This window comes from Sarcophilus harrisii, chromosome 3, assembly GCF_902635505.1.
Source record: "Sarcophilus harrisii chromosome 3, mSarHar1.11, whole genome shotgun sequence".
Classification (NCBI taxonomy): domain Eukaryota; kingdom Metazoa; phylum Chordata; class Mammalia; order Dasyuromorphia; family Dasyuridae; genus Sarcophilus; species Sarcophilus harrisii.
In genome coordinates, this window is record NC_045428.1 from 510,042,890 (window position 1) to 510,062,457 (window position 19,568).

At 38.7% G+C, this 19,568-nt stretch overlaps 1 protein-coding gene across 4 annotated transcripts in view; it reads left to right on the plus strand.

Annotated features, from left to right (window-relative positions):
• Positions 1–19,568, plus strand: part of ANKRD42 (ankyrin repeat domain 42) — a 116,520-nt gene that overhangs the window by 5,763 nt on the left and 91,189 nt on the right. For all 4 annotated transcript variants that reach the window (XM_031961848.1, XM_031961849.1, XM_031961847.1 and 1 more), the window contains exons 2-3: positions 10,335–10,498; positions 16,430–16,537. In XM_031961848.1, coding sequence (XP_031817708.1) covers positions 10,335–10,498; positions 16,430–16,537 — 272 coding nt within the window. The remainder of the gene's footprint in view (positions 1–10,334; positions 10,499–16,429; positions 16,538–19,568) is intronic.

The following is a 19,568-nucleotide window of genomic DNA, read 5'->3' on the forward strand; positions in this document are numbered from 1 at the left end:
AGCTGAAGTTAAAAAAAAAAAAAAAAAGCAGGGATAAGGATCTTGATCCCTGATCAAGCAAAAGTAAAAATAGATCTAATTAGGAGAAGGAAACTACATCTTGCTAAGGTACCATAGGCAATGAAGAAATAGCAGTCCTAACATGGCATAGCATCCAAATTCTTAGAAAAGAAGTTGAATTGCAAGAAGAAATAAATAGCAAAACTATATTAATGGGGGAATCTTACCATCTCAGAACTAGAATAAAATAAACAAGAAAGAAATTAAGGAGGTAAGAATTTTAGAAAAGTTAGGTATTATAGACATTTGGAAAAAAATTGAATGGGGATAGAAAGGAATATACTTTCTCAGAGGTACATGGTACCAACACAAAAATTGGTCATGTATTAAGGCATAAAAACCTCACAACCAAATGCAAAAGGGCAGATATAAATTCTTTTTAGATCATGAATCAATAAAAATTACATGTAATAAAGGGCCATGGGAAAATAAAACCAAAAAATTAGTTGGAAACTAAATAATTCTAAAGAATTAGTGGGTCAAACAACAAATTATAGAAACAATAATTCATGAATAACAGTAATGAGACAATTTACCAGAACTTAAGGGATTCAGCCAAAGCAGCTGATTTTATATCACTAGATGCTTATGTGAATAAAAAAGAAAAATAAATTGGGCATGCAGCTTTAAAAAGCTAGAAAAAGAACAAATTAAAAACCCTTAATTAGATTCTAAATTAGAAATTTTGAAAATCAAAGAATTTCCATTTCAATAAAATTGAAACTAAGAGTTTAATTTAGGAGTGATAGCTTGAGAAAGAAATGAGAGTTGGGAGGATTGGACATTACGGAGATTGATTAACAGTTGGGATTAAGAGGAAGAGTGAGAGGTGGAATGACAGATTGTTTTAAGAGGAGGAAATTTTACCGTTTATGAACACGGAAATAGTACATTTGTGGGTGATAGCAAGATCAAGGGTATGGCTATCTCTGTATATAGATGAGGAAGAGTAGAGTAGTAGATCATGTCATGAATAAATTGTGGACCTGGGTATTAGAGAGTTTAATTTTACTAGTATTAGGACAAGAATTGGGAGGAGGGGAGGAGAAAAGATTGTGACCCAAACACTGAAACTAGAGAGTTGTCTTTCCAGAATTTCAGTGTAGTGGTAAATAAGGATTGAATGAACCTCTGAGGAAGAAGGTTACCAAAGTAGAGAGGAAGAACCTGGAAGAAGCAATAGGAAATGAACATTCCATGTGTATTATCGGAGGGAACGAAACAGTGCTGGAGAGGATAGCCATTGAGACATTTCAGGAGGGATCCTGGTCTTATTGAGAGCTAGAAGATGAAAGGAATGGGGAAGAAAAAGATGGAAGATGAAGCATGTTTGTAAGTCATGGAGTAGGCATATTCACTTAACAAACTATTGAAATACGTTTGTGTGAAATACTTTGCTATTAAAGCAAGGGCCACCGAAGATATATTCCCTTCAAGAAGCTTACCTTGTATAATATGACCTGCTGTTACTTGTTTAAATTGTGTCTGTCCTTTAAGGCCTCTATTCCCACCTTTCTATGAAGATTTATAGGCCTAAAAAACTGAGGCTTACAGAAGCCAAGTTAGTCATTTATTTGGTGCCTTTATCAAGTTTAGTGGAGTCAGGTTGAAAGTCCTCATTTCCATGCTCCCCAGTTGAATGTTCTTTCCATCATACTAATTATGATCAATTACCCTTGACAAGGTATTCTTAGAAATGAGAATGAATTGAGCCACTGAATCTGGGATGTGTGGGGTACTACTCTGCTCCTCCATTCCATTGCAGTGTCCAGGCTGTAGAGCAGCACAACATAATCATAGATTCATGCCAATATTCACATCTCTTGTCCCTCTGATCATTTCCTCAGGGGACTGATGACAAACCTTGTGCATGTAGAAATTGGATTAGTTACCTTGGGGCTTCAGACTCCTGCAACAATATTACTTCTATGAGTTTCACCCAATCCTAGCTTCTTGCCTTTTCTCACTAGATTTCTGCACATTGGATTAGTATTAAATAAACATTTCCTTATTCCAGAAATGCAGAATCCTCAAGGATCCTAGAGTGTAATTGATTCAGTCATGCCCAATTCTTTATGACCCCATTTAGAGTTTTTTTGAATTAAGATTCTAGATGGTTTGACATTTCTGTTTCCAGCACAGTTTACAGATGAGAAACTTAGGCAAATGGTTCAAATGATCTGTGCAGGGTCACATAGCTAATGAATGTCTGAAGCTATTTTTGAACTTAGAAAAACTAGTCTTTTTGACTTTAGGTCCAGTACTCTGCCCACTAAGGTCCATAGTTACCCTATAGCTAAGACACAGGCATAAATAAAATAAACAAAGTCAACTTTGCCAAGTAACAAATTAATGGTATAGCTTTGTCTTGTCCCCCAAATTTTAAGCTCTTTGAGGACAGTAACCATATTACATTTTTTTTTTTCCTGGACCTGACAGCATCTAGTATAGTGAAAGGTGACTTAAATACTTTTAGAAATGTCTGTTGTCTTTTCCTTTGCTTATGTTGACATTCTTAGTATTTTCTTTTTAGTGACTTCTCATCATTCTTTTCCTATTTAGATACCTTTACACTCAGTTGATCTAATACACAAAGAAGTTTGAAATAATTTGCAATATGTTATATCACATAGTTGGTGTATGATATATTGTTTGACACAATATGAACATATGAATGACTAATTGGTAGTTGTATTACTGTGATTTGGTTAATGTTATACTCTTGTACTTCCATACTCTCAGAGAGAATTGCTTGGGAGAGTTGAGAACTTGGAGTTAGGAGCAATTCATTCAGCTAAATACTAGGGATACAAAAAGAGGCAAAAGACAATTCTTACCCTCAGGGAACTTATGATCTAATAGGGGAGGCAATATGCAAACAAATATATACAAAGAAGTCTATATATGGGATAAATAAAAGATAATTAACAGAGGGAAGGCACTGGAATCAAGAGAAATTGAGGAAGTTTTCCTGTACAAGATGTCATTTTAGTTTGGACTTGGTCAAGGAAGCCAGGAAGATCATTGGTTGGAGGGGAAGATAAACAGCATTATAGGCATGGGAAATAACCAGAGAAAATATCCAGAACTGAGAGATGGAGTGTCTTATTCATGGAATAGTCAGGAAGTCATTGTCACTAGATCAAAGAGACCCAGAGGTTCTGTTAGGGACCCAGAAGTTCAAAGCCTTCTTCTCATACTTGGAAGCTCTGGGAGCCTAGACAAGTCCTTTTCCCTATCTTGAGTAGTATAGTGTTTATTCTTTGGTAAAATGGCAAAATAATTCTTGTAGTGTTTATCACCTCATAGAGTAATTATGAGGATCAGATGAGGTCAGCTATATAAAGTCTATAAACATTATAGAATCATATAAGCTTTTTTTTTTTTTAGGTCTTTATTTTTATTTTTAATAATTATAACTTTTTATTGACAGAACCCATGCCAGGGTAATTAGAATCATATAGGTTTAAAGGATTATCTAATCTAACCCTTACCCCAAACACGAATACTTTATATAACATTCCTGACTTTTAAGTAGTGATCCTGCCTTCTTAGGACATGTATATCAGTATCACCTTGATGCAGCAATATTTTTTGAAAGAAAAAACTGAAAATTTGTAAATGTTTACATCAAATTCTAGCTACTTGCACTTTTGGTATCACTAATGAAATAGTAGGAAATGGTGTAGCATAGTAGACACAAAATCATCCTTAGAGTTAGGAAAATTTGGAATGAAATCCTGCCAGCTATGTGGCCCCTTTCTGTGCTATGAGCAGTTTTCTTTTTGAATTCTTCCAAGAGAGCTTTGTGAGATGGAGACCAACTCATATCACCCTTTGGGGCTTCATTTGGAGACGATTTGCCTTTAGTACCCTCAGAGTTTGAGATCTGTTCTTCTCTATCTCCATAAAAGCTGTCTATGATCAGAGTCCTTTTTTTCTTTTTTGATCATTTTTAAAGATTGAGGTCTGCTCTTAAAGCAGAGGGGAGATTGTCCCAAGATTATTCATCTTCAGGCAGCAGCAGCTTCATGCTGCCCTGGTGCTAGTGCTGCTGGCTTCCTTCACATGCTGGGTGGGCATAGCTGAGTCCTCATTATTCTAGGGTTCAGGGGTTCACTATTTGCCTTTTGTATTTGTGTTGGATTTCTCACAGTTAATGTTCTGATCCACTGGCTTCTGAACCAGGACAGAATAGCCAATGTAACTGTATTTTTGCTAAGAGCTTCCTGGTAGATTCCCACAGTGTGTGGATGCCACAACTACCTGGGTCCCTGTGCTGTGCCTGTGCTGGCCACCTCCCCCTATTCCTACGCTGGCCACTTCCCCTGTGCCCGATTGAAACAGACCTTTTCTGAAGTTCTTCCAAACTATTTTCTGCTGGAAATTTGTTGCACTCCAAATATTTATGAATTCTGTCACTACAAAACCAGTTCAAAAGCTTGATCTGGTATTGATCTGAGGGAATCCAGGAAGAGCTCAAAGACCTGTCTATTCTCCACTATTTTGGCTCTGCCCTGACCATTCTCTAAGACAGAATAGTTGCCAATTTGAGTAGTAGAGGGAATTTCTGTACCATAGAGTTCCTACACTGATGAAATCACATATCCAGACTAAAAAATGAAATGTATTTCAGTAATTCTTATCCTATAATAAGTTAACTTTTTGTAAACAGTGATTTAAAAGCCATGTAATTTTTGCAGTTCTTTTCCTCTTTCTTGATGCATTCTTTTTTTTTTTTTTAATTCTATTTAATTTTTTTATATGCATGGGTAATTTTTCAACATTCTCTCTTGCACTCACCAACTTTTCCCTTTCCTCCCTCCACCCTCTCCCCTAGATGGCAGGCAGCCTCATACATATTAAATATGTTAAAATATATATTAAATATAAATATGTGTACAGATTCATACAGTTCTCTTGTTGCACAAGAAAAATCAGATTCAGAAGGTAAAAATAACCTGGGAAGAAAAACAAAAATGCAAGTAGTCCACATTCATTTCCTAGTGTTCCTTCTCTGGGTATAGCTGATTCTGTCCATTATTGATCAATTGGAACTGAATTGGATCTTCTCATTGTTGAAGATATCCACTTCCATCAGAATACATTCTCATATAGTATTGTTGTTGAAGTGTATAATGATCTCCTGATTCTGCTCATTTCATTCAGCATCAGTTCATGTAAGTCTCTCCAAGCCACTCTGTATTAATCCTGCTGGTCATTTCTTACAGAACAATAATATTCCATAATATTCAGCCATTCTCCAACTGATGGGCATCCACTCAGTTTCCAGTTTCTGGCCACTACAAAAAGTGCTGCCACAAACATTTTGGCACATACAGGTCCCTTTCCCTTCTTTGAGATCTCTTTGGGATATAAGCCCAGTAGTAGTACTGCAGGATCAAAGGATATGCACAGTTTGATAACTTTTTGAGCATAGTTCCAAATTGTTCTTCAGAATGTTGGATCTGTTCACAACTCCACCAACAATGTGTTGCATCCAGTGTCCCAGTTTTCCTGCATCCCCTCCAATTTTCATCATTATCTTTTTCTGTCATCTTAGCCAAAAGATGTGTAGTAGTATCTCAGAATTGTCTTAATTTTCATTTCTCTGATCAATAGTGATTTGGAACACCCTTTCATATGAGTAGAAATAGTTTCAATTTCATCATCTGAAAATTGTCTGTTCATATCCTTTGACCATTTAAATTGATGCATTCTTGTAGTGTCCCCTTTGGGCTATTCTTAACTGCCCACCTGTTGGTGGCACAACTAGGCTAACTTACCAATCATTGGGTACCAACCTGGATCCAGACCAACCAGGATGTAGAGGTTAAGTGAAAGAGAATTTTATTCTTAGGTAGCACATATTTATATTCCCCTGAGGATCTGAGGTAGGGTAGGTCCTCTAGGAACCTGGATGGGCAGGTCATAATGGGATTGATCAGAGAAGAGGGAGGTAGGCGTGCTAGGCTATGAGAACACTAAGGAGGGAGATGGGGCTATGCCCCACCTTCACGTAGAGCTTGCCTGCGTCTTGGTCCCTCTCATCCCTCAGGTCTTCCCATATGCCTTGAACTATATTCCTTGCTCCTAGAGGTTTTTTTAACCCACATATCTTCCTTTTTTTGTTTAATGCAGACCCCCTGTCTAGGGGGTCCTCAGGAATGTCCTGTGAGGTTAAGGTACTCACTTTTTTTTTTTGTTTTGTTTTGTTTCTCTCTCTCTCTTTTTTTTTTTTATTTAATAGCCTTTTATTTACAGGATATATACATGGGTAACTTTACAGCATTAACAATTGCCAAACCTCTTGTTCCAATTTTTCACCTCTTACCCCCCCCACCCCAAGGTATTCACTTTTAACCTGGTGTATAGGTTGTGGAAGTATGCAGAAAAAACAGCTAATCATGACTGGTAAGCAAAATAATAGCAGGAAAGCAAAAGCTATCATAGCACCAATATGTATAAAAAAAGGGGGCAAATGGTGAGGAGGTGTGTTTGATCCATTCAGCCAGTTATTCTATAACATCTCAGGACTGTTTTTATGACCATTGATTGGTGTAGTTAGTTGTTAAATAGATAAGTTGTCACAAAGATTGCAATTCCATAGTGAAATTTGTGCTTTGAATTTCAGCCAATGTTTGTGATGCATCGCACCAGTACTGTGAGAAGGGAAGAGGAGATGCATTGCACATCTCATTAGAGGATAAAGAGGTTACACATATTTGAGAGTATCTTCCATCACATGAGATATTTCTCAATTCTATCCAAAGGACTTCATTATCCAGTTGTTGAGTAATTTCTGCTAAACATTGGATTTGTTCTTCCAGCATATTATCTAATCTTGCCTGCACTTGAAAGGCTTAGACCATTTTTTGGGCTAGATCCTGAATTTGGAAAGCTAGGTTAGTTTGTGCATAAAGTTCTTGATTTTGAAATTCTTCAAAGATAAACATAGCTAAAGCTAGCCCTCTTACTACCCCTCCCAAGTCCCTTTTGTGTCTCATAGGTAGAGCCTGACTATTTCTGTGCCATGCTGCATCCTCAATGGTGGCAAACTAAGGGTCAGGGAAGTGAACCTTCAGGAGAGTTAACTGCTGCGTACCTATTAGAAATAAGGTAGAATTTGGAGGATATCCTTGGGGTCTTATACTATCTGCAATTATGTATATCTACCCAGAACACAGGTTCACCTAATTCGGGGTTTTTCAAGGTAACATTGTAATTGGAATTACTGCATATTAAGAATCTGTAACCTGGTGGGGTCACACCCTGAGTTTCAAAGGAGTAAACCATGATAACACAACCTATATTAGACTGGTGTTCATTGGTATAGTTAGCCCCATTATGACTAAAGAGGGATCTAAATGCCTGGAAAGTTGGATCTTTGCATGGTTTCAAATTACATCTACATATGTGATATTCACATGTGTTCCCAGAATCAAAGCTGCTACAGCTTTCCAGAGTCTTAGGTGTTACACCTTTTGATATTGCATTACTGGTTTTGGAATCTCAAGTGGCCTTTGGGTGATTGCAGTATTGGGTCATCTTTTCAACCAGGAATGTATCTGAATTCTCTGTGTATCATTATATCGGGTGTCTTGGAGATAGCCCTGTGCTATCCAAGAGTATGTGGGATGGGTCCATGGCAATCCGAGAAAGAGGGGCCAGGGGTTACAGGTCCAAAGGTGCAGTCTAAAAGGGGGAGGGTTCAGAGTAATCACCATATGCCTTCCACAGTACCCCACCCATAGTCAAGTTTGTATAAAGGAGGTGCTGAACATCGTATCCACAGTCAGTATTCATGATGTGCCATGCCCCAGGAGCTCATGCCATGCCCCAGGAGCCCATGCCACTTGTAAGCAAAGTCTCTTTGTTGTTGAGGAAGGTACTTGGTCTGTCATACATACAAGAATACCCCTGATAATAAATGTAAAGTCTTTTAAGGTCTTAATTCTTGATTCTCTGAGGGGTAGGTGCTTATTAGGATCTTCATCAGTCAGGGAGGTAATATTACCATGCAAAAGTAAATCTGGGGAGGGTTCATCCCAAGTCAAGAGTCGTCTCTGGCCCCCATTCACTAATACTAACACTAACACCCATCTCTCTATACCTTGCTGTTCTTCCTGCTTTAGTTCTACCATAGGTACAGAGTCTGTCTGAGCCAGGGCTATTTGACACAGAATGGAGAGGAGACATGTTAATGTCCTGAGATCAGCAGTCTTAGTCCTTTTATTCCTATGAATCCTCCTCCTTCCCCACTATCTCTTCTTTAGGTGTCTCTGTCTCCTCACCTTGTCCTTCTCTTTTTTCATAAATGGTTTGGGTCCATTAAGTGGGAGCCATGTCCCTTTTCCATCTGCATCTGTAACACATAAGAACCATCTGCATCTGTAACACCTAAGAATACCAGGCCCTTCAAAAGAACTTGAGTGGAGCCATGCCATTTCCCATCCTCATCTTTCCACATAATGCTACCATAAGTCTTATCAGGAGCCTGAAGCGCTCTTCTAATAGGAGTGTCTTTTCTTTCATCAGAGGCATTTATCATATGTCTTATGGCTGGAGATAATGCACCTTCCCAACTGACACACAAAAAGTTACATGTAAATACAGCTTTGTCTGTATCTGACTGGTTTAGTCATTGGGGGTACTTTTACTTTATTTACTCTTTTTGTTTAATAAGGAATATTTTCAGTGTGTGATGGGCATGTTCTACAAGGACTTGGCCAGTGGGATTGTAGGGAGTACTAGTAACATGGATAATCCCAAAGGTGGAGAGAAAGGTTGCAAAGTGTTTAGAGGTAAAAGCTGGCCCATTATCAGTCTTTATGGATGCTGGGACCCCTTGAGAAGAAAAACAGTGATATAGAAGTTTAATCACAGCTGGGGTTGTTTCTTTAGGGGAAGCTGTGGCCCACATAAATTTGGAGAAAGTATCAATAGAAACATGTATAGCAACTCACCCCATATGGGTAACATTCATTTGCCATAGCTCATTAGGGGCACTTTCACAAGGGTTAACTCTAGCTGGAGGTGGTGGGGGGAAAAAGGCACACAATGAGCACAATGTTTTACTGTATTACGGGTTTGTTCCTTGATAAGGCCATAAAGGCATTGTAAAGCAGCTGCAGGAAGGTGAAAGAATTCATGGGCTATTCCTTTTATCTTTCTCTCCCTTTCTTTTGTTCCTCCTCATCACTCCCTGTCTCACTTCCTGACTCATCTTCTAAATTTATGTCCATCATATTGGTATTTGCCTCCTGGGCACTCCTTTTCTTAATTATGGAATACTCCAAGGTAGGAGCCCACTCAGTTCCCTTTTCCTTTTTGCTACTCTTGCAATTCTCCTTTTCTGTCTGCACTTCAACATGCACCTTGAGAGGGTTTAATTTAGTGCCCTCAGTGGTGCTTCGTATATATCAGGTGATGTTCAGGGATTTCCCTGGGATTTTCTCTTTCATAAGAGGCCATCTGATGTCCTACTGTTCCCCATCTGTTTAAATCAAGGCTGTTATATTGTACCCACAGGAAGAATAATTGTATAGTATCTATAAATTTCTGTGAGGTCCTCATGTCTATTTCTATCCCCACTTTCTTAATGACCCAATATACTTCTTATCCCAATACTTCCTGGTCTGAGACCTTTACAATAGTTTGTCCCATCCCTAACTTTCTACTCACTAGAACAGAGGTCTGTCTTTCTTCCCACCCTGTAGGCCTGCTACACAGTGAGGTCCTAGCCAAATTGTCCCTGTTCGGGCATCATTTGTAGTATCCCCTTTGGGCTACTCTGCCCTCCCATCGGTGGCACAGCTAGGCCAACTTACCAGCCTGGATCTCAAAAACAGAGCGACCAGGAGGTAGAGGTGAAGCAAAAGAGAGCTTTATTCTTAGATAGAACATATTTATACCCCCTCAGGATCTGGGGAAGGGAGGTCCTCTAGGAACCTGGATGGGTAGGTCATAACGGGATTGGCTCGAGAAGAAGGAAGGAGGTGTTCTAGGCTTTGAAAGCACTTCCTTAGTGACGTGGTACCTGGAGTCAGACACTGCCTCTTGGGGCTATGCCACACCTCCACATAGAACTCACCTGTGCCTTGGTCCCTCTCATCCCTCAGGTCCTTCCACATGCCTTGAACCACATTCCTTGTACCTAGAGGTTTTTTAAACCCTTACACATTCTAATCCAATTTTGATTGTGATAATGTAGATAAAAGGACTTTATGTAAACTGTGATATTCTGTAATCTTTTAAACTTCATGATATTTCAGATTCTAGGAAGAAGATTCACTTTGTTAGTATACATGATGCAGTGAAAGCTGGTGATGTGAAACAGCTAGCAGAAATTGTAGAGAGTGGAATCAACATTAATGAGGTTGATGTCCTCCATAAATTTACCCCTTTACAGTGGGCAGCACATTCTGGAAGTTTGGAGGTAAGAAGCTTTAAAAATACTTATTAAAAGTGGATGATCTAATTATTGAATTTTAGCAATATCATGCATCCAGGTGAATTTTTTTTTGTATTGGATCTGTGATTAATTAATATCAGAAATGTCTTTTTATTAGCAGATTGTATCCTGTTGCATAATCTGATAGCATTGAAGCATTGAAATGTCAAATAAATGACTTAAATACTCAAATGCAAAGTTCAAAATAAGTATTTGCAATTGAATTGGGTAAAAATACGATAATTGATATGCCTTCTGCTTATTTTTCCCTTGTTACCCATAAAATACTTCATTTTTCATATTTAACATTATATGGTATTAATGTTTTTCCTCTGATTCTCCTGAGCTAGCATATGTTCTTTTTTTTTTTTTTATTTAATAGCCTTTTATTTACAGGATATATACATGGGTAACTTTACAGCATTAACAATTGCCAAACCTCTTGTTCCAATTTTTCACCTCTTACCCCCCCCACCCCCTCCCTAAATGTCAGGATGACCAGTAGATGTTAAATATATTAAAATATAACTTAGATACACAATAAGTATACATGACCAAAACATTATTTTGCTGTACAAAAAGAATCAGACTCTGAATTATTGTACAATTAGCTTGTGAAGGAAATCAAAAATGCAGGTGTGCATAAATATAGGGATTGGGAATTCAATATAATGGTTTTTAGTCATCTCCCAGAGTTCTTTTTCTGGGTATAGCTAGTTCAGTTCATTACTGCTCCATTAGAAATGATTTGGTTGATCTCGTTAGCATATGTTCTAAAAGAGAAGACAGTTAAAAGTACTTTAAGATTGTTTTTAGGGGCAGCTAGTTGGTGTAGTGGATAGAGCACCAGCCTTGAAATCAGAGACCTGAATTCAAATTTGATCTCAGATACTTAACACTTCCTAGCTGTATAACCCTGGCCAAGTCACTTAACCCCAATTTCCTCAGGGGGAAAAGGTTGTTTTTGGTATGGTTGTATAATTTGATTGCTTTAAAGGAATTCATGGTGAGAAAATCCTTTCTCCCAATTCAGGTTAGCAATTGTTTGGAAGCTTAGTCTCAGAAAGAGTAGCTTGGGAACTCTGAAAGGATAAGTAATTTACTCAGAGTCATAGAGCTAGTGAGTGCCAGAAATATGAAGACCTTTTATCCAGGTCTTCTTGACTCCAAGGTCAGCTCTTTATCCACTATATCATACTGCTTCTTGCCTAAGATTTATAAACTAACGTAAAATTATACTTTTTAATAAGTGGTAAAAATAACTGACTGACAGTTTTGGGCTTTGAGGATACATTTATGATAATTAAGTAATGTTCTGTCAGTCTTTTACAATTTATAACCTGCCCTTACTCTTGGATTCAGTGACACTAGGGGCCAGGCTGTTCTTTGAAGAAGACATTGTATGTTTTTACTAACAGCTCTCCATTCAAAGAATATTCTCTCTCTTCATCTCTACCTCTTGGCTATCAAGAAGTTTCTGTAAAGTCTAGTCCTAGACTAATCAAGCCCCCAGTTTGTCTTTGTTGTCCTTTAGGAAAAAAATTAAGCCTAACTCGTGTTGGGGGTTATGTATAAATACCAATTACATACCACCCCATCATGGTGAAGTCCTAAGAATGCCACCATTTAGTTTAACTTTTACTGTCAAACCTAGCATAGGCATAAATAAGAGAAAAGGAAAAAGAAAAAAAGTATAGCCTTTCTACTTGAAGAAATCATCATAAAGAAAAAGAAAAAAGAAAAAAAGAAAAATATAGTGAAAAATAAAGATCGAAATCTTAGCCTTTTCTTTTCTCACTTTGGAAGGACCAAATGTCAGATTTCAATTATCTAGTCTCTATAGTGGGTGATACTACAACTTTTCAATTTACATTTGGTCTCTTGATTCATGGTGGTGGTAATAAGTCAGAGAAGAACCAGGGACATCAGGACTACTGTATAAATGATGTTATGTTGGGCACAGTTATAAATTATTTTTCATGAATCAGGGTCATCTGTAGTAAAGTAGATAAGGCATCTAACATCTAAGTTTATATAGCAAGACTTTTCCTCTATAAATACCTATTCAGTATTCCCTGGCCCCAGAAATTCCATTAGGGAAATGATAGCAAATCTTTTTCCCTTTAGAGACTTCTGCTGAAGTGATTCCCCTCTTTTTTTTTCTTCAGGATCTAGGTATATCTCTTATCTTTTTCTAAGGACTCCAGGATTACCTTCAAGAATATCCTTTTTTTCTGTATAAATTCATGGTAGTCATAGGAAGCTAGAGTTTCACCTCCCTCATGTCATTAGAAGGTAGGGCACCTCCCCAGAATTCCATTATATGGTGTACTAAAACCTCTCTGGGAAGGATTTGTTCAAAATAAAAAGAGATATGCCAATTGGGGGGAACTGAGATGTTTCTTCAGAATATATGGACCCCCCTGAAGTATCAGGGTCATTGAGATCCAGGGGACTCCATGCAGGGAGTGGAATAAGGAAGGTCCTGACAAGGTGAAACTATGTCTGTATCAAATAAGTTATCCTGGAGGCTATAATGTCACTGAAATGGAGAACCCTCCTCCTTTCTAGGGTTGAGAAAGTGACTTCTGGGAGATGGGCAACTAACTGTGATAGGGGCTGAGTAATGAAGCTGTTTTTCAAAAGGCTATTCCACAAACATTCGTGCACATACAGGTCCCTTGTATATTACTGTTCTGTAAGAAATGATCAACAGGATGATTTCAGAAAGGCCTGGAGAGACTTACACGAACTGATGCTGAGTGAAATGAGCAGGACCAGGAGATCATTATATACTTCAACAACAATACTATATGATGACCAGTTCTGATGGACCAGGCCATCCTCAGCAACGAGATCAACCAAATCATTTCCAATGGAGCAGTAATGAACTGAACTAGCTACGCTAGAGAAAGAACTCTGGGAGATGACTAAAACCATTACATTGAATTCCCAATCCCTATATTTATGCCCACCTGCATTTTTGATTTCCTTCACAAGCTAATTGTACAATATTTCAGAGTCTGATTCTTTTTGTACAGCAAAATAACGTTTTGGTCACGTATACTTATTGTGTATCTAATTTATATTTTAATGTATTTAACATCTACTGGTCATCCTGCCATCTAGGGGAGGGGGTGGGGGGGTAAGAGGTGAAAAATTGGAACAAGAGGTTTGGCAATTGTTAATGCTGTAAAGTTACCCATGCATATATCCTGTAAATAAAAGGCTATTAAATTAAAAAAACAAAAACAAAAAAAAAAAAAACAAAAGGCTATTCCAACATTTAAAAATGTCAGCTCTCAGAGGTAAAAGAGGTGAAACCCAACAGGCAGGACATAGATGGGCCTTCTTGTGGCTTTTCTTCAGGTCTTTGGGGCAGGAGACTTATAAGGAAGGAGGAGCTATCCTGTGAAAGCTTGATGCCTAGGGGCAGGAGGCAGACTTAACCAGTACCAAAATGCCTTAGCTTCAAAAGGCATCATCTGCAGTAAGGGCAAACCTCTTGCCTCGAAATTGTGGAAGGGATTAATGCAATAAACTGATTACTTGAAAGCAAGGTAGGACTCCAGTGTGATCAGGCCAGACTTCTTTTTCAAAAGGGTGCTCTGATTGGTGTGAAGAACCAAAGAGGCCACCTTATTCTTTGTTGGAGGATTGTGTGATCAGGGCATCATGGTTCTTATGTCCAGATTGGGATGGATCTCTCCTACCTGTGCTGCTCTGCTAGGAACATTGATCTGGCTGGGCAGTTTTGTCTTTGCTGGCTCACAAACAACTGTATGTGATGGAAGGCATCTGCAGAACTCATCAATTTGTCCTGACCCCAAAGTGGGAAGAGCTTATGGTTGTCCAGGCTTGTCCTTTCCAGGTTCCCAATAGTTGGCCACACTCATAACCACCGCCCAGGAATCAGCATTATGTGTCCATCCCTTAAGACATGCCATCTTGACTGAAACAGCAGGGCCCTCTGATGAAGTGATAAAAGACTGCATATACCCACTACCTTGACCACCATCTTTCCTGGATTCTGATTGAGTCAGCTCCTACTCTGAGCCCAAGAGTGTTGGGAATAGTAGTTCAAGTGCACATTCTGTAGTCATTATTCTGGGTAGTAACTCCTATGGAGATGCAGCCTGGTCTCTGCTCCTGAAGTTGCAAATCCAAGCAAGAACATTCTTGTCACCAAGTCCTTGGTGCTTTTGGATGGCTCAGTATCAGAAACTGATAGGATTTTATCTGTAAAAATGTTATTAGAGGGGGGGATATCACTATCTGCTTTGCTGTTGCATCTTAACTTCATCTAATTTGCTTCTGAAAACTTCCATATGGGTTCTCTCTCCTATTAGAATTCGAACTCTGAGAGGAGAGACCATTTGACTTTTCCACTTGTATTCCCAGCACAGGGCTTTTCATATAATAAGTACTGAATAAATCATCAATTCATTCATTTGAAACTTTCTCATATGTCAAGTCTGCAGCCTGCAGCTCAGCCTCCTGGGAGGAATTGCCAGCTATCCCCATCCCTCAGAGTAGTCCCAGTTACTGAATTACTGAGTGTTGAAGTTGTTTTGTTTTATTCTCTCATAATGGGTAGAGCTGTCAGTTTACCAGGTAGAATGGGGAAGAACTCAAGTTCTTGTAGCTATCTTTGGTATTTCTGAAGAATTATTGAGGTCAGGACAACATTCTGGGTTTAAACAATCTCTGATTATTTAAAATTATATTTTAAAAATATATTTTCCCAGACAATATAATAAATGACAAATAATAATTCAGAGTCTTTACTATCCCTGTCCCAGATAACATGAAGTAGTTTTATTAATATCCCCATAGACTGCTGATCAATTACTTTTTCAATCTCCTTTTTTCAGAAGCCACATTCAAAGCTCCTGTAGGAGAAGATGTCATTTCCACTAGGAGGAAAATAGATGTAGGGTCATCTTCTTCCATCCTTGGGCCAGCTATTTACACTCATATCAGTATTTTCCCTGATGGCAACTGCTATTCAATCTTCTACTCATTTTGTCAGTTGATATATCAGATATGGGCTCCCCAAAAGATTTGATTTAATTGATCTTGAACTAGGATGTACAGACCTTGGTGGTGATAGTGAGAGGTTGCATAGATAAAATCTGTCAAACCCTTATTCCCTTTAGGAACTTTTATTTCCTGTCTGGGAGATGCCCATGGGAAGTCAGCTGCATTAGGAATTCATATTTATGAGGCCAGATTCGGTAACTCCCAGTCGCAATCAGCTCTAAAAAGGAACAAGGGAAGTTCTGGTCTGGAGCCTTTGATTTAGATGTCTTTGTTCCAGTAAGTCCTCAGAGAGCTTCTCAAACCTATGGAAATCTGCTGCAGAAAGATTCTACATTAGCTTCATTGGACTGCACTCTCAGGAGCCATTGCTCCCCTGACTCATCAGGTTTCTATTTGATCTTTTATAAAGATACCTCCTCAGCTTCAGGTGATGAAAGCTGGCTCATACCTTGATCCCTCAGTGGAAGCAATCCCATTCTGGGGCGTATAGGATAAACCTTGTAGCAAATATGTGCAATTAGCTAATTCTTTCATTGACCATGTCCCAAAGCCCCCCATGTTTCAGTTTGTATATACCCTGAGTCAAATCATCTCTCTGCCTGGAGGGTGGGTAGCACCCTTTATCATTAAATCCTTATGTTGGTCATTGTTGGTCAGAATTCTTAAGCATTTAAAAATTGTTATTTGTATACATTTTCCTCCTAGTTCCAGCAATACTTTTAAATGTACAAACTTCAGTATCAACCAGTGACCCTAGAGATTTAAGTGTGGTTGAGTAGGAATGCTATCATTATAAAAATATATGACAGTTATTTAGAGCAGAATAATATGTATGATATATGCATTTTAATATTTTCATTCTCTTTAATTTAGTGTCTTCACTGGTTGCTGTGGCATGGGGCTGACATCAAGAGTGTAACTCCAGGAGGTTGGACAGCAGCTCACATTGCTGCAATCAGAGGTCAAGATGCCTGTATGCAGGTAAAGAGAAAAAATTCTTGTTAAATAGATTTAAAAATATATTAATGAACCTATTCACTTGGATGAATTTTTATTGGAATGCTTTTATTCTCATTCTTTTATTCGAAAGGTGATAGTTTTTGGAATTTCATTACTTAGGGGCTCTTGTTACCAAATTTCCATTTATTGAACTTGATGTAAGACACAGGTCCTACCTAATCTTTGTAGTATGTTTTGACGACTGCCAAAAGCCAATATCTATGTACTACAAAATATCAATCCCATGGCTTGTCACTGAATCCTAAGCAACTATCCTTAAGTAAGACTCAACTTGTTCTCCTAGAATGAAGCTACTTACAGCTCCCACTCAAGGTTTTTGGGAGATTTCTGAAGAGCCTGAGAAAACTTTCTGTAATGCGGTCAGCTGAAGACCTCCATTCCACTATGTTCTCTCCATTGGTTACTACCAATAGTTAAGATCTGGTTTCATTTAAACCAATTAACATCAGTCAGCTTTTACAGAAGGATATATAGATATCCTCACTCAGACAGAACAAGAACCAGAAGCACAAATATTTCTTTCCTTCCCTGTCCCCATTTGTTGGGAGCATCCTCTGCCATCTCAGACCCTGGGGAGAGTAGTGGGCTCAGATTTAATGCAGCTTCTTAATTTAAATGGAAAGTTTACTTCCTGTTGTAGCATAGCCATTGGATGAGTCTGGTTTCAGCTGCCACCAGGCTTAGTCAGGTGAATTCTTTGGTACTTTATTTCTCCCACTCCTGGACCAATCCAGCTTGCTGGGCTGACCTTTTGAAGTTCACAGGGTCATAGTCATTGCCACTCTTCTTTTGCCTAAATTCAGGAAAGGATAGATTCAGCTGGGACTTGTCACTTTGACTTCTGTTGGTGCCACAGAATAGCCAGCCCAGGCTGCTCACCTCAGCAGCGGTTGTGGTGGGGCCAGGAACCAGAGACCAGGATGGTGTGTAAATGTGGAATGCAATTCTGGTTACATAGGCGATTCACAAGCCCTCTCTTTATCCAGTTGTTAGTGGACTGGAACTAGTCACTGAATATATCTGGTTGCTCCAAAACAGGAAGCCAAGCACTTCCATTATAGGTCATCAGGCCTTTCTGGAAGTACACTTCCCACTTCTTCCAGTTCTAATAGTTAATTAGCAGGATATCCACACAGGACCAGACATTTCTGCTTGGTTGGCTCTTAATCCTCATAGGCAGGGCAAAATTCTAGCTACATGACACAGCCTGTATAAAATCAGGCCTGAAGACAGGAAAACCTGAGTTCAAATATAGCCTCAAGATATCTAGTTATGTCATCCTGGAGAAATCCCTTACCTTCCATCTGCCTCAATTTCTTCATCTGTAAAAAGGGGATAATAATGGCACTTATCTCCAGGGTTATTGTGATCAAACGAGATAATATTGATAAAGGGCTTAGCACAGTGCCTGGGACCCAGTAAGTACTATATAAATATTATTATTATTTTTAGTTCAAAATTTAGTCAGGTATCCTGGGATTAGTATTTTGAAATGACAATATTCCCTTTCTGATCTGAAGAGAGACTGATCTGTTCCAAGGTTTGGGCTTAGTTGCCAAAGTTCCTTGGGACTAGGACATTTTGAATTGTTCAGCAACGAAGCAAAGGAAGCAGATGGAAGAAAGAGTAAACTAGCCTGAGGTCCACAGAAAAGAAATGGAGCTAAGTAGAGAAATGGGAAAATAGCAGCAGGATTTTGGGTCCGAATCTGTGTCAGTATCTTTCAATGTGTGCTCTAGGATTAGGGAAGAACTAAGAGTAGCAGATGTGCTAGTAAGCATAGGAGTCAGGAAAACCTGAGTTTAAATTCAGCCTTATATACTTCTTAGCTGTGTGACTGTATACAAGTCACTTAATTCTGTTCGCCTCAGTTTCCTCATCTATAAGATGAACTGAGAAGGAAATGGCAAACTTCTTCAGTATCTTTACCAAGAAATCCCAAATGAGGTCACAAAGAATCAGATATGACTGAAAAGATTAAATGACAACAGCAAAGTTTAAAAAGCTGCTGTAAGGCCCACCCTTTGCTAGGTTAGCAGAGGTTTGGCCTGAAGATTTAGCGTTTACTCTTCTCAGGTGCTCTTCCAGAGGCCTATTTGCTAAGAGATATTTATTCTGTTTTTTAGTTATTTCTGTTATGGGCCAGAACTTGAAACAAGGTGCTAAGTCACTGGAATTGATAGAGACAGTGCTTATGTACTTAGTATACCTTTATATACCTTAGTATACCTTTAGAGTTCACACCTTTAAGAGAGTTCACACATTAGAGTTCACACATCTTTAAGAGAACATACATAAGGAGGAACCCACTAAGGGACAAGCCCACTAGAGACTTCGGGAGATTCACAAGTCAGAAGCCCCAAGCACACTCTCTCAGAGGCGGAGTCAATTCATTCCATATTCTACCCTTGTGCTGGCTTGGGAGGCTTTAGATTCGGAGGCTGAAGCTGGAAGAGACAAAGGACCAGCGGCAAGAGCTCTTGGAACCAAGGAGAGAGATAGGCCTCTAAGAAAGCTAACTGGGCTATTTTGAAAGAGACAATAAAGGATCTGAACTTTAAACTTCTGGCTGCATTTGAGGTGATTCTTACTTTGAACTGAAAGGAAGCCCCCAAGAAATCTGCTCCCGGGGAACAATATATTTTAGAGAAGAACATTACATATTTCTATAAGTTATTTTCTTTTTACTGATTTTGTTTCATTAAAAAGTCCATGATTGATTAAGACTACTTTGTATTGGCTGTCTATCTATACTGTGCTGGGTAAAGAGAAGACCTGTGATTAGCTAGGAAGTATACAACATTAAGAAGGTAGGTCAGGAGGCTAAAGATCTGTACTCGTAATTAGAAGTAGTTTCTGATTAGAGAGCTTCAAAGCTCAAGTAAGAGAATTTGGTGATTTTTATGATGAATAATAGCATCTATTTGTAAGCTCCTTAGGACTCTAGGGAAAAGGATACAAAAGCACTATGTGGGCTGTTCAGACCACAGAA